Source organism: Melopsittacus undulatus, chromosome 6, assembly GCF_012275295.1.
Source record: "Melopsittacus undulatus isolate bMelUnd1 chromosome 6, bMelUnd1.mat.Z, whole genome shotgun sequence".
NCBI lineage: Eukaryota > Metazoa > Chordata > Aves > Psittaciformes > Psittaculidae > Melopsittacus > Melopsittacus undulatus.
In genome coordinates, this window is record NC_047532.1 from 30,671,871 (window position 1) to 30,695,310 (window position 23,440).

Below are 23,440 nucleotides of genomic sequence, written 5' to 3' on the forward strand. Positions count from 1 at the left end.
AATTCACAGTGTATATGCTCTGCATTCAAGAGTTGAAAAAAAAAATTGCATATGTTATATCCATTAGACAGTTGGAGGGACATGATTTTGATAGTAATCAAAAAAAGCTGAGACACTGTATGAATTCTGTGGTAATTATCTGTCATAATTAACCAATAAACACTTCCAGAACATGTAGGCTGATAAAATGGCTTTGTTAGTTGACCCTGTGAATTTAATTGACTCCACAGTTTATGTCTTCAGTAGGAGGTAGTGAAGTCATAAAACAGAGTCACTGAATCCAGAATTCACAATAGGTTTGACAGCTGGTACAACTTTAGCATGCCATGTGAAGCTGGTGGATTGTCTCTCTCTCTTTCAGCTCAAAGACTGATAATGACGGGGAGCTTTGTTAAGACCAAACTGATACCATGTCATAACATCTATTATCACATCTATTATTTGTGCCCATCCAATGTGTCTACGACAGCATTACAGTCTCAGGACAGCTGTACAAATAAAGAGGATGAAGGTAGTCATGCTCATGTGGAAATGACAAATTAGCTCAGTTAAAATGAACAGAATATTATGCCTGCTCTGCCATCTGATGCCAATAAATTCCTTTAGGATTTCAATGCCTTGCTAATTGTCTAGGTCAGGAACTGCCCATGCCAAGACTATGGTCTGTTATTTTAGCACATCCTGAGCTTGACCTGCAGTAAGAAATTGACTTTTGACAAAACAAGACTATATTTTTTTCAATTAAGTATGCTTCCTAAGACTAAGGCTGCAAATACTTGAAGGTCATTCAGCAAAGTATTTAACACTCTTTGGAAAAGGCAATGGCCAGGGTTATTTGGAATTACTTTTTTCTTCAGTTGTCTAAGATACTGAAGAGCACCTGATTTTTTGAGTGCCCTGAGCACTCTCTGGGAGAATAACGTTTTAAAGGGCTCTTAAGTGGGGGGGTGGAAAAAAAGTTTGTGATACTAACGTAAATTCTTGTTTCTCCTTATTGATAAAGTTGAAAGAAGTCCAGTTACCAGCCTTCAGTTAGGACAGTACCCTATGTTACAGGCTATGTGGATGTACAAGTGATATGTGAAATGCACTTACCTTCTATTCACTTGAACAAAACTGAAAATGCCCAGCAACTCCACATAATCAGATTGTAGGCAAGTAATGTTAACACCCTTTGTCATTCTGTACTAGGCTCCGGCTTGTAACCAGTCTTTCCCATTTCAGCAGTAGCAGAGCAGCGATAGGGAAAGTAGAGCAGTTTGAGGGCAAGAGAGGAGGGCACACAAAGGCATTTGCAGACAGATGTTTTCTTTAGTAATTTGCTTAGTGAGGTGGGAGCATCTGCTGTAACTCTAAGCTCCACCCGTGTCCTCTCCCCTTTTGGAAGAGCAGGTCTATTACACAGCAAAGCCACAGCTTCCAGGGCTTGTAGGAGTGTCCATTCTGGGAAGTTCCACTCCTCCACTGTAACTGTATGGGACTGGGACCAAAACAATTTTCACTGTAAGTCAAGGCTCCAGAATAAACCTTATCAGTATTAACTTTATCAACATGAGATAAATCTGAAAAAGCACACAACTTGGTATTAAATCCACTTCTTGTCCTTAACAGAACAATTTCTTTCTATGATAGTGGGTTCAACAGTGAGTGAGGGTCAGACTGGTATATGGCATGTACTTTATTTTCAGTTTGTTCAGAAACAGCAGATAATATAATGACTTTTCCGTATTGGATAACTTCCTTTTTATAGTCAGATTTTGAGCTGATTAAATGTGATAGTAACTCTTAGTGCTTGACTCTTCTTGGCATCTGTATTACGCTGCAAACTACTGGGAAATTCTGTGTTCTTTTATCCTATTCAATGATCCATCAGGAACGTAGTACCTGATGATGCCAATGTATTCACAGTGAAGCACTGAAAACATTTTCTACAGTGCACTTTTAACTCTGTGAAATCATGAAAAGAAAAAGTATTCGATAAGCCAGTGGGTGTCACTATTGTATTAAACAAACACTGACCAACAGCTAATTTGGCACTGAAACTCTAAGAAACACTGTTAATGGCTGAAAACCGAGAGCTGCAAATAAACCATTTTAGACCACAAATAATAAACATCAGGTTAGCAAATAAAATAAAATAAATATTTGATCTAATTCATTTTATTGAAACAAGTCACTGTGTGGTAACATTTGGTTGATTCAAATCTACAAAAAGGAATGATTTTGTAGTTTTGTTTTGCCTGATGTGCAAAAGCTTGCCAATCTGAAGCAACTAAGAAAAACACTATTTTAGTATAGCGGGACAGGGTACCAAAAGTATTACAGAAAGAATGATGCTCAAGAACAAAAGGAGGGATAATTTAACAAGATCAAAACTTTAGGAAAATTTGGAAATATGTCTAATATGAAAAATGCTAATTTACAGATGCTGTAGCTGGACATTGTATGTGAAGAACAGCTTCAGAAAGACCTTTCAGTGAGGACATTGGAGTGATCCTGTTCCTACTCTACATTCTGGTAAGCAGGCTTAATTCCCTGCAAGTTCAAATCCTAACTCCTGGGGCCACAGAACTGCCTACTGTTCTGATCAGTTATAAGAACTTGTGGTCTGCTTCAGATATAGATTAGGGGTCTAATTTCTCTAGTTCTGTTTTTCTATGGTTCTCAGCAAATGTAAGTGAAATGCAATGTATAACTGGTTTCAGGAATCTTCTATTTCAAAACTGTATCATAGCTAATGTAGTGGGAAAAATTATCAACAGGTATGAGGCAAATAGTGGGAGAGATCTGGCTTTCCTCAGATGCTATTGTGTTTACATCTCTGATAGTGAGTCAACTAAGCATATGTATTTGAGATCATTAGAGGGATATTCATATACATCTATCATATGTATTCATATACATATACATATGTATTCATATTCATATGTATTCATATTCATATACATATATGATATACATATTAATGTCCTGAGTATGCAGCTTGAAAATTCAAATACAAGTGCTGGATATTCCATGTGCATGACAGACTGCCATTGCATACTGACATGCAGAAAAGTGTGATTTAATAAATGTCTCTTACTCCCCAAAACAGACAGAATTTGCACAGTTTCTCAGCTACTGAATATTAAATACATTTACTCTGTGCTGTAAATCATTCAGTTAACCCACAGGATCTACTAGAAAGATGTGATGCAACATGGTATATCTACTATACAGTTAAATTTCACCATTCTTACCCCACTGCCCTGCTGATTTTCTAACTTACCTGGGACAATCGACTTAGCATCTCTTGTGAACTCTTACTCCTTACACCTCATATGCCAGAAAATGGGAGACCTTCCTCTTAGTTTTCTACTCGCTAAGTCCTCTCCTACACTAGTATGAAAATAGGCCATTCGCTTCATTTGCAAAAGAATGGTCTTGCTGACTTATATTTATTATTCACCAGCCTCCAGGCATTTCACATGATCTCATAGAAGCTAGATCAGGTTGGGTCATGAATAGATGCTTGCTTTTTAAATCTACTTAACTCTATAAACAAAGCCAAAGGAATTGAATGGGATCAGACTTGGGTTGGCACAGGACAGGTTTACAATCTGTCAGTGCTAACAGCAAACATTATTCTGTTAGAGCAGCCAGCATTTTGTGAGGTCTCTGACACAACACTACAGGAGTTATCAAGGAAATGACTTCCCAAGTAGAGAAAGTGGAGGAAAGTTTTCACTGTCTGTTGGACATATCAGGAGAAAATTACAATCATGGACTTTATGGGAGACCTAAGAGGAAGAGATGAAAAAAATCTAAAATTATGAAGTTGCTCTTTGCCTCTAATTAAAAACATTGACTGCTACCACCTACTGGAAAACCATACATCTTGACTGGGAAAGAGAAGGCAGAAGAAATTATCAGTTGGTCCAGACTGGAACTAAAAATCATGTAGAATACTTATTGGCATATAAACTTTCACTGATGACTTTCTCCCCTCATTATCTATTCCATTTTTCTTGAATGAATACATACAGTAGCACAGAGTACATGCAGAGATTTAACACATTTTGATATGTCTTATGTAAGACAGAGTCCATGGAAGTCTTCCATGTCCTATGGAAGAAAGAGTCTTTTTGAGATGTGACATCGATCAAATGATAAATAGCATAATGTAAAACTAATTCTAAGAGGGCTCTAATCCCAATTAAATGGAAACTGAATTTCCATTGTGATGTGGACAACTGTAATGATATCCGAATGGGATATACTGCTACCAATAGTGACTAGACTGTTTTTCAGACAGTGGATGATTTCTTGCTAATGAACAGTAGTGCAAATCTGTTTATAGCACATTATCTAAGCTTGAGAAAAATAAAAAATGACATGTACACAAGCTCTTCTAAGACCCAATATAGCAACCATAAGTATACTGGGTTTACAGAAATCTTAAATAACAGTTCAGGTATTTGCTTCTACTTTTCTTCCAACCTGCCCAATTTCAATACATTCAAGTATGGACACAGTTTCCTTTTCATACTCCCATGGTCATATTTTCTGTAGCTATAACCTCAATTATCTAGTCCTCTTACATTAAAGGCTTTCTAGGTGTGCATTTAACAGATTTTCAAAAGCGCAACTGGAAGGCAAAGTCTAAATTACCATACACTCACAGTCAGTTGCACAGATTTTGTACACTGTCCTGGTAACCACAGCTTAACTAGTCATGCTTAAATTGCATTGGAAAATCAAAAAGTTATTATGCCAAAGACCGTAGGGAAAGATTTGAGGTCCGTCTTTCCTATGAAAACTTCAGAGTATACTGCACTCCTGACAGTCATTCTACTTGACTCATAAACCTAAATAAGAGTTTAATTTTAGGTGTCTACTCTCTTATTACTCTAGGTTTTTACTATTTCAGCGGAGAGATGCTAAGGGTAACGGCTACACTTATGTCATACACAGCTTACAATGTTTTTAATTTTACAAAATGTGAACATAATTCATTTGTCACTGGTAATTACAAATAAACTAAGCTGATTTTTATTGGTTCTAAGGCTTTTGTTCTACCTTAATTTTAGTAGAAATATTTGTTATTGATTGACTATAAGCCTGCTCCAAACAGAAATAACCTGTTTGTTTTACTACCTAAATTTCCAGTGGGCAGTGCTGCCACTGAAAGTCTAAAAAGGAAGATAACATTCTAAAATCTGTAAAATGGCAATGTCATCAAATACCTGTCATAGTGGTTTTTATGTAAATAAAAAACTCTCAAATGAAACTAGCAACAATATTTTCCTCCCAATGTGCTGACAAAGTGAAACCCTTATCAGATGGTCACACCTTAACTTTGATACTGTACAACTGTTGTTTTATCAGCAGATAGATATTCTGACTTCCCTAAAAATCTCCTTTTCATTAGTGTGTGGAGAAGGATATAGGGAAGTGACAATTAGCAATGTGCGAAACAAACTACTCAGGTGCTTATTCAAATGTTAAGCTATTACTTGTAAGTTGGACCTATAACATCTGTGTAGCACAAGGTCTACATTATGAAACAACAATCATCTTTGCTGTGGATAGTAATTCCTATGCATTCCAACAGGTGTATTACAAATAATGTACTTTGCTAAATAGCTTTTCCCTTAGCACACTTTTTAGGGAAGATAAAAGTTAACAGATACTTTCCACTGAAGCTGGAAATCTATTTGAAAGTATTCGACTAACAACAAAGATTCAGAATAACAAGTGAATGGTCATGTTCCAGCTAGTCTAATGAAGGATTTAGTTGAAATTCTTGAAAGAGTCTGAATAACATGTTTAATCAATTCATAATAGGTCTGACCTTGCATGTTTCTAACACAGATAATACCTCAGCAGTACAATAATGAGACAATTCGCCCTTGCTCCACTGTAAGTTTTAGATGGCTACGTTCAGTGAAAGATCATGAAGGGAATACCCTACATCTAACTCTCTGTGGTATAAACACACAGAAAAATAAAGGTGGACTGGTCTATGTATATCAAAGCAACTTAATCCAGATTCTGATGTAGCTCACTCAGATACTGCATTTCTCATTCAGTCTCTGCAAAAGCCCCTGGTACTGCAGTTGGCTTAACAGAGCTGAATAAGGACTTAACCTTGAGGGCTGCTATAAGGCTGGCCTTCCAGCTGGTCTGGATGTGATTATTGTTCCATCGCCTTTTGCCAGCAAGTACATGAAGTTTCTAGAATTTTTTGTGCTTTCAGCAAAAGTTTGCTGAGGGGAGCAGCTCATCCTTAATTTTGACAGAGCTGTTCTAAATAGTGAAAAGGGGAAAATTACAGTGCTCTGAAACCAAACATATAACATTGCTCTTATCACAACTTCTTTACAAAGAAGGATTATTTCATAAACTGTACGCTTCCGAAATTTTAGGCCTGCATACTGTACAATGCCAGAGGCTTTCAATGATCCTTTATTTCTCTCACTTTAAAGACAGAATTGAGGAAGATGCAAAACTCTGAGGAACCAGCCCAATAGCAGGATTCAGACCGCAAAGGAGATAAAGCAGCTGGTTTGCATTCTAGGAAGCTAACAATAAGATAAACAAATCTTTTATTTTGTAATGGGTAGTCTCCACAAAACCAAGGAAAGAAAAGTCACTGTGTCAGAGTGTAAAGGCAGAGCATAGCAAAGCTTAGAAATCAACAGAGTTGCAGAACAAAAAAAAAAAGAGGTATCCTATAGAACTAATTCTTCACCAGATATTAGTATAGAAAATATCTGCAACAATCTAAAGTGGTGTTTAGTTAAGCCAAATTTCATGTAGGGTCTGATAAGTACTTCCATTTCTTGCATACTGGTTAACAGAAATGATTGCATGAAATATAAATCCACATTAGGTTGGAGAGACTTTATCCATCAATGTGCATACTTTTTTCAGAGCTGTTTCAAGAAATTCTCAGACTTACATTTTCATAATGACATTGAATTTATTTTGAAATATTTATTACACTTCTATTTGGCACTTACTTAGGTCCAGATCCTTGGAATTTAGAAAACTAACTGCAAATGCATGCACCATAGTTCAGTTTACCTGTGGTGGGGAGGACAGCTTAGGAAAGAGCCGTGAGTATTTATGACTGACTGATCAGGGACATGTAATTCATAATTTCCAGGCTACTGAGAGAGAGCCAGAATCAGAGAAGTTTCCTCTAGTTTCAATGTCAGTTGCTTTTAAATGGCACTTCAGATCAGGTTTTTGTATCCAAACCAGTCTGTTCAGTAGCAAGGAGAGACAATGCAGTGCTGCTAGTCAAAATCAGTTTCCTGGAATGCCCTTTTGTTAACACAGTGTTACAGAGATAGACACATCCTAGGCCCCTATTATGAAAATCCTACAGCAATGGGGGTCTTTAATATATCATAATCCTGAAGGATTAGGATAGGATCCAAGGACGCCAGGGCAGTGATCATGACACAGCAAAGCATGCAGCCAACTGCAGAAGCACAGGAAGGAAAAGGTGGGTCTTGCTTTTGTGGTGACTCAGGTTGTACACAAACAAATGGGGCATGTAGCTCTTCCAAAACCTGATCCACCATGTTCAAGATTTCTAACCTTAAACTTTAACAGCAGTACTTTGAAAGAAAACAAATTCCAACACTAACCTATAGTTTTTCAGGTGTTCACTAATCACGGTATGTATCTACTCAGATAACACTTAAATTGTTTGCTACCACTATATATATGATTCTATGATCATATATGTATTTTGAGAAACTACAGCCAGGATAAAATAGTCAGCACTGGATCATAATTTCATTTAACAAACAGCAACATACAGAGTTACTGATTTTAGTGTATAATATGAAAATGCCTTGGCTTCATTCAATATTTTATGATTATTTAAAAGGCAAAGACAATACAGATATTTTTTTCAATACTTAGAGTATTAAGCTAGTAAAATAAAAGCTCTGCAAGCTTTTCCAGAATACAAAACACCTAAGTTCTCATAATATTAGTAAATGGCATAGACATTCTCTTTTATCCAACCTCTTAGTAGATGAGCATAGATTTCTAAACTTAAAATATAGTAAGAATAACCTTTGTCTAACTACTAGATTGATCTCAAAGGACACTTAACACAAGAAAAGCAACATCATTTACAAACTTGTTTACTATCTTAAATTCTTTTGATGATAGCAGTACATCATACCAGTGAGAGAATTAGAATAGTTTGCTATATTAAGACTTGTTTATGCCTGAATATTAATTTATTGATTTGTGTCAACCATATTGATTTTAAAGAGCATCAGTGTGCAAAGTATTTACAACAGTACTTATCATTAATTCTAATCATCACTTACTCTTGATCCTTTTTCTGGAAAGCACCGACAAACTGAACAATCCTGTCCCCCACATGGGTCAATATATGCATATCCTCCCTAAAAATTAAAAGTGTATGGATTTACCAATAAGCAACAGACAACAATAACTTCATCAAATATTGTCAACTGGACATAATATTCAATTAGATTATTTTCAAGCCAAAATACTTGGCTACCCCTGCATACCCACAGGGCGACTTCCTTCTGATAAACCTGGCATAGCAGTAGGCATCAGGGTATTGTGTGGATCTTCAGCTTGACACATCTGAACCTTTTCCAATGTTTGCTTAATAAAATACACACATCAATACTACATTTAAAATCCTCCCAACCTTCTTGGATCTCTCATCGACATAAACATGCTGGCAAAGTAGAGGCAATAAGCAAAAGCTTACTCCTGTTACTGTACAAAGTGAATTATATTACCTGCAAGTTACGTTAAGTAATGCTAAATATTACAGATAAAGACAACTAAGGAAATAGGCTACATCTGGAAAAAAAATTAACAGAATCAGAATTTAATGTGTAATAACGTGAAACATGTAACACATCACACGAGGGTAAGAGACTGTTTAGCAACAATTAGATGATAAAAGGCAAAACAGGTAGAAGAGCCACAAGCCCACTCATCAATAAAGCCCTGTATCTAATTCTTGTCTATTAAATGAAACAAGAAGCATGTGTATGCTGTAATTATGCATTGCCTACTATTAACTTACTTATTTCTTGTATTAAAACTTTATGTCCTTGTCCTCTTAATAGCAAAGAAACAACTACTTTGTTTCATCGGATTGCTATGGTGGAAAAAAACATATTCAAGGAGACACAAAACCACATCAAGATGTAAATTCATTAGTTTTATTGTGTGGTAAGTGAATATGATTTTATTATTACTATTTCCCAAAGTCTAGTATTAAACATATACCAATTATATACAACATATGCATTTATAAACTCATGGTGAGTGGATGGTTGGAATGTCCACAAGGTGACATTTTTTTTCAGCAAAATTTTATAAAGAATCAAAGTAATTTCAAAAAAGGATTACTTAAAAGATTTAAGAATAATTTAGGTAAACAGGTCAACAGTGACAACCTGAAATTATTTGCTCAGTGTGGATCTCATTTTTATCAAGGTCAACATTGTTTTGTTACTGGTTTTAATAGCCAGAGGAACACTATAGGTTAATACTTTAGTTTTTCAAGGAAAAAACACTAAAAATATTAGATAAGGAGCAAAAATTCTGTTCTTTCTAGCTGTAATATTTTCAGAATATCTGGTACTCCCAAGCTCCAAATAAGAGGGTGTGATAGTCTTTCTCACAAACTGGATTTCTCATGAAATTACTAATCTACTCCACACTAGTCTCTCACGTAGTTATTGAAAACTTACATTTACTGGAATGTCAGTGGAATGCAAGTTTATAATAACATGTAAGCTGTTACCCTTTGTTCTAATTGAACACATTCATTTAAAAAAATATTTCCATTTTCAACAGTTAACTAAAAAGGAATTACTTTCGGGGGAAATGACAAAAAATAGCTTTTAAATACTTGGAAGAAACTAAGAGGATGAACTTGAAAGAAGCTCCACTGAGGGCATTGCAAATACAAGGTTAGTATGGAGAACAGTACAAAGAGGAAAATGAAGTAGATATTGAGGCTATATTATCTGAAATGTTGGCTTTAAAGAGATGGGAATTTACATCAGGAGGCCAGTTGAAGGGAGAGGCTAATGTACAGAAAAGGGCTTGAAAGCTAGAGTTTGATACATGATGTAACGCAGAGCCACTGAAGGGAACTTTGTGAGAAAGGAGACAGATTCAGTGCATAAGAGAGGGTTTTCTTAACTGCAGCTTTCCAAAGCATTTAAAGATGCTAAAGTTAGAATCTAGAAGAACCAAAGGAGAAAATTATAAAATAGTTAAGCTGAGCAACTGAAACAGAAAGTTAGAACTGCAGAAATACTGAAAGAAATGTCAAAGTTTTGTCACAGAACCATACATCATTTTGATGTATATAGTATTACTTATTTGAATCATATGATCCTATTGATCACCTGTTTAAAGTAAATATGAATGTCACTTACCCCATCAATTTCTTGTGCTGAAAAGACAACTAGCAGCCACCTGATTTAAAAGAAGGAATAAGCTAAATTAAAACTAAATTTGTAACTTCTAATGTTCACAAGAATGTGGCCTCTAAAAAGTGAGAACTGTGTACACAATTAAGTCCTATTTGGGCTTGGGATTATATAGTTAAAAGAATATATTTATAAGGGGTATGCACCATGAGGAAACAGAACATGCTATGCATTTGTCTTTTTGTATTTGTGAACAAAGACTAAGTACAAACAGATAGGCATTAATAAGACTATGTAAAAGCTCTTGTAAATTCCCCCTGATAACCTACTTCCAATCCCACATTTAGGAATGGCTAGAGAGGAACCATTACAGAAAAATTTCTCCCTGGACACCACTGGGGAAGCCAAGCTCCATGCCAACCATTGCAAGTGATGGATTATAAAGCTGAAATCGTGTCTTTTATTATTTTTACATGCAAAAAGTAAATAGGCTAAGTTAAAACAAAAAGGTAGCCCCAGGTCTCTGCAGCAATACAGGAAATAAGCATTATTAATAATTAATATTCATATGAACATTATTATTAATGACAACTAAGGTGTCACTCGTTATATGAAATGATACATTATATACAGCAATAACGTATAGATTACTGTGTGTTATTCTCCAAGCTATAGTGAAGCCTGTATCAAAATTACTCCAACCCTGCAAATACTGAAGTATTTAGTAAATTTTCCAAAGTCCTACTGAGATCAACCTCTGGTTCTGATTTGTTATTCACATGGTTAAGTCTTTGGAGCATGGAGAACTGTGCCAGCAAACCCACGATTACTCTCCCTGATTATTAATTATTCATAAATTCAAACTGCAAATTATATAACCTATATATATTGATAAATTCAATACTGACAAATTTAACTTATCAATTTATGTACATTTACTCTATACACTTTTTAAACCTACGTTGCCAGCTACTTTTTCCGAATACGCAAATTTTACAGAAACAAAATATTTATCAAAATAATTGGAGAACTGACAACAGAAGCTGATACTGTCTCTCATTAAATGAGAAACAAAAGACTGATTAAACAATGGAAGATTGCCAGATGATCAGTTACAACACTATATGGTGGAGGAGTTTTGTGCACCCCAATAGTTCAGCCTTTAATCATCAAATAAGTTTGTGTAGAAAGGATTTAACTTCACAGGAACATTTCAAGCAGGTAGCAGGAAATAGCATAGGTTTGTTCTTTTATTGTTACTGATTTAAGGCCATTTTTTCAGGTGGTCTCTGTAAATATATTTTCTCATGTCAACGTTGGCCAGGTGTGAGTTATTTTTCATTTAAGAAAATGCAAAGTTCTGATGAAGCCCTTGCACAACTGAAATAGAAATTTGATGATGCTGTTCTTGATGCACAGTGCCGCAGTCTCCCTTTTTTCCAGTCACATACGGCAGGCATATGTTTGCCAGGCTGTTCTCTGTCACTTCAAAATCCCTGCCTCTAAAGCTATACAGATGTTGCCTAAATACTCAAACCAACACAATACTCTTAGAGGTGACATTAACAAATAATGCAGAAGAAAGCAAAAGCAGCAACCTTGGAGAGAGGGCTGGGATTGAAGGCTGCTACTTCAAGGAGCACCTGACTAACAAGCAGCCTGGCTTTGCACAAACCAAATGAACATGAAAAAGACACTGGAGAGAGCTCAGGCATATTAGCACAACAGAACACTGCCAAGCTGTGAGGTGTCAGGTACAACAAAGTAAATTTTCTGGGCCAGGTTCCCAGCTAGAAAAGTGTAATTTCACATTCCTCAAGAGCCCGGTGCTTGAAGAAGGAAAACAATGGGTATTTCCTAGAAGACATTATCAAGAAGATCCCACAAATCACAGTCAAAATTCTGGGCCACAGTGATCCTAATCTATTCCTAAGGATCATTTTCCTCTAGAAAGAACTCCTGCCACAGCTGCTAGCAGTCATTTCCATCACAGTCTCTAAAAGTTTTCTTCATGCCTTTTAATTATTGTCCCTCATTCTCAAGATTATTGTGGGACAGGCATTCAAATTTGAGTTGGTCATTATGTTTCTTCTTCAAATACGTTCAGCACTAGAAGACAGAAATATCTTTCCTCTTACAACAGACTAAATTTTAGTTCCTCTTTGCTCCTAATTAAGTAGTGTAGTACCTGAAATTTAAATGGTATAAACTTATAGACCAACAAGCATGATCACATACATTAAATTATTATATAGGTTTATCAAATTTATGACAGGCTACAAATTATTTAACTGGTTATTTCTTACTACTATTAAATTGATAGCTAAGAATATATCTCAGTAACTCTAGTTAAAAAATTTAGTGACCTGTAAAACTCACCAGGCAGCTGTGAAAAGCCACTTAATCCGTTCAAACGAATCCTTTGTTAATGCCATTCACGCTGATTGAGGATCTGTATGTGCAGCACTTTTCTTTCTTTGATTTTTTTTAAACAGCAGGTCTTCTCTTTCCGTCTGTTTGTATATGGTCTATAAACACTGTTCCATACTGTTGTTTTCCCCTACGAACCTGTTTATATTAAAATATACATCTGATGTACAAACATAAATACTTACTGGATAACCAAAATATGTCTTAACCATTTATATATGTCACACTGCACAGCTTTATGTTGGCACCACATTATATTACTTCTATTCAGGACACATTTTATCAGCAACCCAATTATTTCAAGGTGACTATATATGAAATTACAGATAAACATAAAACGGTACAAGATTTCAGCCTAGAAAAAAGATAGTCTTCATTCAGTGTTTGAAATAATCAACAAATTGCACCTTGCATTATTAGATACTTAGAAGTATCTTCTGCAGACTGGGCTGGACAAGTGTCTATGTGTACATCTGAGCAAAGGAGGACTGCTCTGAATGCAGAATAAGCCATATGTATTTTCAGCTCAAGATTTATACCCATATGCATGGATAGATGACAGTCATTGGAAATGTTACCTAGAATTTTTTAGCTTTATTATTAGAACATTTTTCCACAGCTTTTTCCAGGATTTAGGAAGCTGGAAGCTCTAAGCATAAGACTGACCAGAGGACTCTACAATTCCCGTCAGTCGAATTTTGCATACATAAAGTAACTACACAGTGCATCTGTGACCTCTGACTTGGGTCCAATAGCATATACGGAGTTTCGTGAGCAAACATGGTGCACAAAACTTTGTGTAAGCTCAAAGCTTCAAAAATCCAGAAAAATGGCCTGCTCCTGTGCAAACTTTTACATCTCCCAAATAAGAAAAAAGGTGTAATCCTTTGGAATAAGGCATATCTGGCAAATGATTCACACTGCTTATTTCAAACTGAAGGTTTAAGAGGCTTTACCCAGGCTAGCACAGATTATGACAGGATTTTATTTTTCCCCAAATGTGGGGAAGTTAATTTTGAGGAGACCGAACACTAACTAGAGTGAACTGTCAGGGGTTCACTTTCTTTGGAGAAGTTCTTCTTTGGAGAAGAACTTTCTTTACTTTCCTGAGTAAGCAAAGACAGTTACTGAGACGGGAGCAAAGACATGACCTCCCTGCTCTGTGACAGCTGTTCAGAAAACAGCTATCTTTTCTTTGTAAAGCAAATGAGGGTACAGTTCCTGAAACATTACTGTCTTGTTTTGTTATTTAGACAGTGTAGCATATTTATGACCAGAACTAATCTAGAAATAATAGTGACTTCTATATGTATGCAGAGGATATTCATATCCTGCAGTCTGAAGAAGAAACTTTGTAAGCTGCTGTGTACTGACTAGCAAATAAATACCCTCAGGGCAGCCAATCCATGCTGCAAGATCACACCCCACATGTACTGTATTGCACTCCATAGTCTGCAGATTCTTAGTCTCTTTCTCTGCCCTAGTTCCCCATCTGTAAAAAAAAAAAGAGAAAAAGAAAAAAAAAAACAAAAAACCCAACCCAATACTCCTAATAATAAGATAATAACACACTCAATACTACCAAAGGAATAAAAGGAATAGACAAGCATCACCAAATCTCAGCTCATAAAATCTTCAAAAGCCAGAGGGGTAAAAGCTGGCAATATAACATAACCTAGATGTTTAGTTTCTAGACACGAAGGAAGACAAATTCATTCTTAGGGATTCTGATAAGACTACAGCACATGAGCCATAGTTTGAGGCAGAGACACAGCTACAGTTACTGAGTTGGAAAAAAAAAGAATAGAGCAGACCCAACTATATTCTCAATTCATCTAAAGAAACCAACATCATGCGTAACAAGGCCACTGAAGTTGCAAAGTCAAGAATTCAGAAGTTCAGTAATAAAAAATAGGGTTGTGTACTCAATTTTTATGTAGTTCTTTTATGCATATGATGAGGATAGTCAGTTTCATTACAAGAATAGATATATTGTTTTCCACAGGACTTCTGCCTCATACATGATGGACATATTCCATACTCTTTTCATCCTTTTCCTTAAGCCGTATTTTTTTCTTTTACAATGTCCTATGAAACTTTGCACTTTATATTAAAGTCATAGAACTGTAATGTTTCCCATTAAAATATTACTTATTTATAAAAAGAGAAAACACTGTTATCCTTGTTTTACCATAGAGTACTGAGGAAACAAAGTTAAAGCTAAAATCATTAAATAGCAATTAGTGCAAAAAAAACCCTCTGAACTTCAATTTGTTGCAGCTTTCAACTGCTTTCTAGTATTAAAGTTGACCTCTGTTGTTCATGCACTAGTGGTTTCTTTTGGTTCTGGATTTTTTTGGAGTTCTTTTGTTTGGTTGGTTGAGTTTTGTTTGTCTGGAGTGTGTTGGGGGCTTTTCTGTGGGCTTTTTTTTTTGTTTATTTTGGGTGGGTGGTTGGATTTTGGTTTGGTTTGGGTGGGTTTTTTTGTTTGGTTTTGTTTTTGTTTGTTTCTGGAGCAGTTTGGAATTTTTTTCTTTTTTAAAAGTACCTCTACAGGCAGCTGCAGGTACACTTTTTGACACAAATCTGCCTTGTTAGCTGTTGTGTCAGATAAGACCATCTCTCTTAAGTCTGTAGCTCTCCGAAGGCATTACAGACTGCAACAGTATCAGCAACACAGTCTGCATCAAGGTTTCATAGACTTTTTTTGGATGGATGCCATCAATTATGGTCATAATGAGCAGGAGAGAGAATATCAGTGGCTGATCTTACTTCTATTCTACCTCTATGCTACTGTGAAGTCATGTATCTGTCCTAGGAACTCACATTAAAGGCATATATGCTTTTAAGTGATTGTCTCATAATGCAACATTACTTGTTGTTTCTTAACTGTAAAACACGTAACTACTATCAGGTTGGGCTGTACTACATAGCAGCCAGCTGCTCAAGGCCAGTGAAACAGATGACACTGTGATAAAACTGGGCTCAAAGAGGTCTTCTTTTCAAAGATGTTGTGTCTTTCTGTGGCGTCCCCCTTGTTAGCATTTTCTGGTACTTGTTTTGAGCTTGATGATTTCTTTTATTTTTAAATTTCTGTACAGAGTTTTCATCATTTGAAACTGACTCCATTTATTTCTATTACAGCAGTAGTTCATTCACTAGCTGTTCATTCACTAATTCATTCTGTCTCATAACAGTGGTCTGCCTGCTTCAAATATTTTTTTGGCCTTGTATTCAAGAGCTCTCCTTTTAAGTTCTGTCTTCTTTATTGAGAGTCACTGTTAATTCTGCATCTAAATTTTAATTATTTCTGAGGACTGACCACTCTCTTCCACTGTAGTCTTGCTTCCTCTGACCTTTTCTTATAGAACCCTGCACCTTTTGCTGTCACTTTCGTGTAAATGAGTGTCTGCTACCTTCTGTCTATCTCCAGTTCTTCTAATGTTAAATTTCAGTGGTGGACTTAGGTACTTGTAATTTATAGGTGCTATGGCTTATACACAACTGTAGACCTCATTTTTGTCCCCATTACAGTATTCTTGTGTAAAAAATGTGGCACTGTTATAGTCAACACGTTTAGGAATCTGACAAACAAAATGCATCAGTTGAGCAGTAACCCTAAAACACTATTCTCCTATGATCACCATCAATCTGGCTTGAAAACAGGGGATATTTTCCACCCTTTGTATATTGCTGTCTACCCCAGCTTTCTCTCACTGATACTTGAGATTTTAAAGCCAAGGTGATAACATCTGTGATAATGTACAGGATCTTTGATACTGAACATATTGCTCTGCTCTTCCAGAGATGTGTTGTTGCTAGCACTAAATTTGTACAAATCCAGCACTACTCTCATGGCTGTAAGACAAGCTGTTTTACAAAGCTCTGTGGTTAGCTTTATATCCACGAAAGGCTTTAGGTCTGTACCACATGAGTAGTCCTGGATAGATTTATACATATATATTATTATATATTGTTGTTTTTTTCTGTATCACTTCTAGTGCTTGTAAACCTGTAAAGTAGGATTTCCTGTCCAACACTCACAAACGCTGCAGATAAGGTAAGATCTCTGTGGCCAGACTGGCCAACATACTTTTTAAGTTTGCACCATCTCAGAACAGCATTTTATTTGGTGCGGTGTTACCTTGACCATGCGGTGCTTTTGTCAGTAACATAAATGTGCTAAACTTTACATACTGCCAACAATTTGCAAATCACACTTTCATTCACAAAACTTTTATATCATGCTAAGCTATGTGGAAAGCCCGGACAGAAACATTTCTCACTGATTTACATTTATGTAGTGGACAGCACTTTGTCCCTTCTGGGACTTCTTGATCTCTGCGATCCCATCAAGAAAAACTTGATGGAGAGAGCACAGCTGAAAAGAAAACACTCTTGTCAGCGCCTGGGAGCGCCTCGGGCAGAGGCGGGATGGCGCTGAGGGCCCAGGCTGCCGCCGCCTTTCCCCGGTGCCGCCTCGCTCCCTCCCCGGTTTAACCGTCCCGGTCTCCCGCCGGGGCGCTGCAGACGACCCCGCTTTGGGCTGGCCCAAGCCATGCCCTGTCTGGACCGGTGTCCGTGGCTGGCCCGGACGGGTCCCATCTCCCACCGCGCAGTCCCACGGCCCCTCGGATGGCGCTCACTACCTGCGCCTTCGCGGTCACGGCGACTCGACAGAAGCAAGCGCAGGACGGAGACAGCCCAGTAACCTGGGACACCTCCAGCTGTCCTGGGACGGGGCTGGCCCCTCAGCGAGCTGCTCGGCCCCGGCAGGCGCCGAGGCCAGGCGGGACGGCCTGTCATGAGCGCCAGGTACCGCTGCCCGGGGCTGCCCCTCCGCGGCGCTCACCTCCGCTCCCAGGCGGGAAAACCCCCGGCTCTTCTCGCGTTCCACACCCGCTGAGGACGGACGGACGGACGGACAGTGGCTGCCGGTGTTGCCCGAGGAAAAAGACTCACAGAGCAAGAGTTCAGGACAGGAGAGCAGACGAGAGGGGAGGAGGGGGTGGCCCAGCCGGCCCCGCCCCGGCCATCCCCAGCCTCTATCCCCACCCCAGGTCGCTGGGAGCGCCGAGGCGGGTGCGAAGCAGCAGCCCCCAGGCCAAAAGCCACCGGCGGGCGGGGGGCAGTGTCCCAGCGCCCCTGGCCGAGCTCCGCGGAACGCCGCGCCGGCAGCGCTGGGCGTAGGGATGGCCGGCAGGGACTGCCCCGGCCACCTGGCGCCGCCGCTTCTGTTGCTGCTTGCCCTGCTCTGGCTGGGCCGCGCCGCGGCAGCTGAGGTGAGTGAACGTTGAGCAGCGGGGCTGAGGCGCTGGAGGGGTGTCCCGGGGTCGCGGGGTGGCCAGCGGCTACTGCAGTCAGCTGGGGCAGAGCGGGGCCTAGCGACTCCCTCTCTTCTGCCAGCGCATTGCATTCCGGCGTTGGCAACTTGTGAGAAAGAAAAGGTGAATTCCTTCTATTTAAAATGATGTGCCTCACCCGCCTCAGGTACACGGCAACAGGGCGCGGCGCGGTGCGCTCGCCCGGCGGTGAGGTCCCGTTACCCCTGCGCCGCTGCCACGCGGGGATGAGTCGAGGCGGGGCGGCCCCCGGACGGGGCTCTTCGCCGCCGCAGTGCGAAGGAGAAGCACCGCGTGCTGCCAGCGAAAGGCTCCAGTGAGGGGAGCGGGGCTCAGCCCCGTCACCGGCAGGGGAAGCCGCCGCGGATGCCTGACCCGCGGGCAGCGTGTCGCTCCACGGGAGGCCGTGTGTGCGGACGGCAAGGGCATAGCGGTGCTGGGTGTGGGTGTGGGTGGTGTCTGCGATAAAGACCGCCAGAGCAGCACTTACCGTCTGGACTTTTGTTACAAACTCGATTTACAGTTTGTCAGGTTTAATGACGAGCGTGCATCACCGTTTGGCAGATAAAACACTTGTAGATCGTACTGTTGTCTCTTCTGTTCCTGTCTTCTATGTCTGGTGATAACGTTTAAATTGTATATTCCAAACTGTGAAACGAGCAGTCAGTTGTGCGGGTGAATGGGTCAGTTTAGCTCTCAACATTTCTGATAGTAACCACGCAGAAAACTGCCACTTTCAGTAGATTTTGGACAGACCTCAAACGCGAGAAACTTCCACTTTCAGTCAATTTCAAGTTCTGTTTCTCCAGTAATGGTCAACAGTGTTACTTTCTTCTTGCATGCTGTGTAAAGCTCTAACCCAATACATCAAAATCCTTTACTGTGTATCGAAACATTTTGCAGTTGACCTTTATAAGGACAAAATCTGACCACCTACTTTGTTATCGCTAAAACAGAGACGCATTCCGCTATAATACTCTGAAGCAGACTATTTAGTAATAATGTTTCTTCTCGAATATTACAGTTCCTTCACACACCCATTTCGGGCTAAGCATCTAGGAGCAGTATAAGCACCTCACCAAACATGTTTTCTTTCATGGCACTGCAACTTGCAGTCAAGTTTAGTCATTTAACAAAGATCTACTTGTTTTATTTGTAATGGAATTAAAATACCTCATGGTTCTTATGCAGAACAGAGGAAACAGATCTATTTGCAAAGTACATATTTTCTGCAGAGTTGTTTCAGGCTGACTAAATCTGATCCTTACTCTAAAGCAAATTGTGGAAGATAAAAGAACTCAAGATCTGCTGTTCTTTATTCTACTCTTCCTCTGCTGGTACTCCTCATCCATTGCCCCTGATGTTGCACATCATCATATATGTTTCCCAAGCACAGGCTGTGCACCAGGAATACCTACCCTCCCTCCCACAACACACACACACTTTTTCTAAGCCTCTAGTCTGGCCTTGTTGATCTTGTCATCCTGTTTCATGTTTTCATCTGCAAAGGAAGGGAAAAGGAGGAGTATTGACAAGTAAGATCCCATGTATGGCCCAATAAAGCATTTATAATCATAGAATAGTTGGGGTTGAAATGGACCTTAGCATCATTTAGTTCCAACCCCCCTGCCATGGGCAGGGATGCCTCACACTAGACCATGCCCCCCACCACTTTTTTAGCAACTTCAATAGGATTTCTGGAGCAGACTTATGTACTTTATTTCATTAGCAGGCTTTCTTCTTAAGATAAATCACAAAGCTCCAAGAGACCAGTTTTATAGAGCATAGTCACTACTAGATCCTCATTTACACTTAGGTCTTAAAGACAGGATTTATGATGGTAACAGGTGTCTTCTACAGAAATCTTGCTGTTTAGGCAGAGTTTGAACATGATGAATCAGTTCAGTGGTGCTCTGAAAATTCAGCGTATCTCAAATGTTGTCTGAGATTAGTTTAAACTAGATTTGCTATAGATAATTCAGTTTAAAATTTAAATGTCATAATTCTGTTCTGTAAAAATGCTGTTATTTTCAAAAGAGTCTAGCAGATTTTTCTCAGTTTTATCTAAACTAATTAAATATTAGTGGGTAATGATAATTGACATGAAATGATTGATGAATAAATCATTGCATCTTGGCTGGACTATGCATTGCAAAGAATGGAGTTCCATGCGAAAATAAATTATGTCTGACCAGCAAGCAATGTTTTCATTGTTTGCCTAAATTAAAAAAATGTTTTATCATATAAAAGTTTTAAGTGTGTGTCTTTTAATAAGTAGTTTATTTCTGAAAAAAAAGAAAATTATTAATTTGTACCTTCTGCTGCTTATACAAGAAATTTTGGTCCTCGCAGCCCTTCACAGAGACCAGACTTCTCTGCCCTTAGGAGGCTGAACTTTCTGGCACCTGCTAGGGAGTATTATTATCTGCATTCTTGGCCACTGGCATGCTCTAATCACATCTTCTGAAAACTCAGCAGAAGTAGCATCTTCCCATGTCAAAGGCTTTTCAGCTTGCTTCATGTATTCCTTCACTCCAGATACTGATGTTATAATTCTTTGGATTTTTCCACTGTTCATTTAAATACTTTAGAATAGGAATCATAATTTAAAAAATATCAAGATGTTTCTGCAGGGAATACAATCCTTCTCATTCATCATATTTTTTTATTATTCTTTTTCTTTCAGAAAAAAAATTGTTTGCTTTTTCATTCTTTCATTTTGTTTAACAGTACCTATAACTGGTACTGTCTTGATGCACACATACAATCCAATTAATTCTGCTGAGTGTGTGCTGTCTTGTGATACCATCCATATACTTCTTGTATGTCTTGAAATTAAACACGAATCTAAAAATATCCCCTGAAATCTGCTGTTTCAAATGACACTAATTAGAAAAATAGCTTGGTCAAGTTCATGTTTGCTGAATCAATACTACTTCTTAGTGGCATTGATCATTTTTTGATGGCATCGTGTTAGCACATGCTCAGAAGAGGATAAAAGAGTTTCCACTTGAGCAGGATTACTTGATTGCAAGTTAGCTGAACCTCCTGTAACTACCATATTTCAATTTGCATTGTAGTACAATGGCAATATTGTATACACAGGATAAAATTAAATGCTTCTATATCCTCTAGTTGCTTCCGTCATTACTTTCTCATATTTTTATCTTGTGCTGCTGGCAGAGGAGTAGAGGTAGCAAACTCTGGGGCTATAAAACTTAGAAATATCTTTTTTGCATCCTCCTACTCATGGTGAGTAGATGCAAATGTTCATGTTTTCCAATTAATTTCATATCTTACAGATGTTAGCATTTGTATGCAAATATTTATAAACTAGTCTTTTCTTCTTCAAGCAGTTTTTTTTTCCTAAATAGAAGCAAACTATACTGTTGTCACAAACAGGTCTTAATGACCATCTCCAAGGCTGGTAAGAATGGAATCTAGGCTGAATTGCTTTGTTTAACTAGGAATCAAAATGTTGGAGGGACACAGGTGAGTCACAGTGAGAATGTTCCTTCTCTGCTGGCCTTTGGAAGTGCCCAGGTTCTTTGTAACACGGGCCAGCTGAGAAGAGATGTGCAATATACAAAAGAGAGTTCACTGAGTGTGTTAGAAAAACAAGTCCTTTGTGAAGTGCTCTCTTTGATTTGGTTAATATGATCCCAGCTCTGAAGTTAGTGGGGGTGTTACTCTGATAATTGGGCTCAATTTATCTGGGCTGTTCTGATCCTGATTGCCTCTATAATTAGTTGTAATTCCTCCATCATCTCCACAGAGAAACAGGCCAATGTCAGAGTGCTGCAGAGCAATGCTTTTCCTACTGGGCCAAGAGGGTTAACATAAAGTAGCAGAGTTGCCCTAATATTTATGCATCAAAATTTATGGAGTTCTGCTCTTTCATACCATATGGAGGCTTGCTCTGATGGCCAAAAAATGTTAAGTGTGCTTATATGTATGGTGCATCATACAGCTGAAAGGAGATGAGCCTCCTTAGCTTATCTTAGGAAACACCTGTAAAACAGCTATCAATTGATGTATATTCTTTTTCTAGCAAATCTAAAAGGTAAGTACACATTTAAGCAAAGCTCTCTAATACAAGTTATTTTGCTGGTTGAATAATACCAAAATAATCAAAGCAGACAGGCAGACACTGGTTCTTTCTTCATTGCCCTGCATTTCATATCTATATAACAGCATTTTATTTCTAGATCTATGCTAGATCTGTTCTGCAATACCTAGACCTGATTTATCATAACATGTATTTGAAACAAAATACCTTGCTATTAATTGCAACTAGCATGGGATATCCGGTCATCTGTTTTACTGTCACATTCTCACCCTACTGCCTAACGAAGTAATACTAGAAGGCTCAGTATGTTGGCATGGGTTACAGGAGCCTAGGAGGAAGGTGAAATACAAAAAGGCTTTTTTCTTCTTAACTGTTTACAGCCCCAGTCTCTCATACACACACTGAACAAGTTCCCTTTTGCCATACCTGGTAAGTTTTTAATTATATTTTCATTGTTTATGTTTGTTTTTTTTTTTTAACTTAGTAGTTTTGTGATAGGGTACAGTTCTTAAATTTACAGGTTTTCCATTTGGCCTAGTTCAGTGAAGGCTTTTTAACTATGGCTTTATGCAACATTTTTCCACAAATCTTTTTGGAGGAAGCTACAAGAAAAAGTAACCTTTCTTTTTTCCTTTCTTTTTTTTTAAAAAAAAAATCTGTGAAATCACCTTTCAAAAAAGGAAAAATCAAAGCATATGCAATAAGCTTTCTCTGAACAAGCTCCTGTGGCTTTCACTGCTGCTTGCACCACTTAACAGAAGATGCACACCAGGAATTTTATGAATATACAAATACACAGGCCTGAGGAGACAACAATTATAGTGAATACCATTCCCACACTCAACAGTTCGGATGAAATACAACTGTGTGATGTAATGCTAATTATATTATGGTAGGTTAGCAAATATTCACTACTTAAATGATGTGTAATCTTTGTCATTAGATTGCTCTTTTAAGATGACTGTCTATTAGGAAGGAAGAACACGGATGAATAAGCTGATTAAACACCCTTTCAAGTTAGCTACACAAAATTCTGTGGCCTGAATTACCTAATCTATTATTTATTTTTTTTTTCCCTTGTGGAAAAGATAATTTTTTTTTCTGTTGGCCCTATGTCCTGTTCAAGGTCAGGAGAAGAAACCCACAGAAATGGGGTT

At 38.3% G+C, this 23,440-nt stretch overlaps 1 protein-coding gene across 1 annotated transcript in view; it reads right to left on the reverse strand.

Moving 5' to 3' along the window:
- COL4A4 (collagen type IV alpha 4 chain) overlaps positions 1-17,824 on the reverse strand; it is a 69,928-nt gene extending 52,104 nt beyond the window's left edge. The window contains exons 1-4 of the mRNA XM_013128543.3: positions 17,725-17,824; positions 12,822-13,010; positions 10,449-10,488; positions 8,340-8,417 (exon numbers count right to left, since the gene is read on the reverse strand). Of these exons, the coding sequence (XP_012983997.1) occupies positions 8,340-8,417; positions 10,449-10,488; positions 12,822-12,877 (174 nt within the window). The 5' untranslated portion in view covers positions 12,878-13,010; positions 17,725-17,824. The remainder of the gene's footprint in view (positions 1-8,339; positions 8,418-10,448; positions 10,489-12,821; positions 13,011-17,724) is intronic.
- Between the last annotated feature and the right edge of the window lie 5,616 nt (positions 17,825-23,440).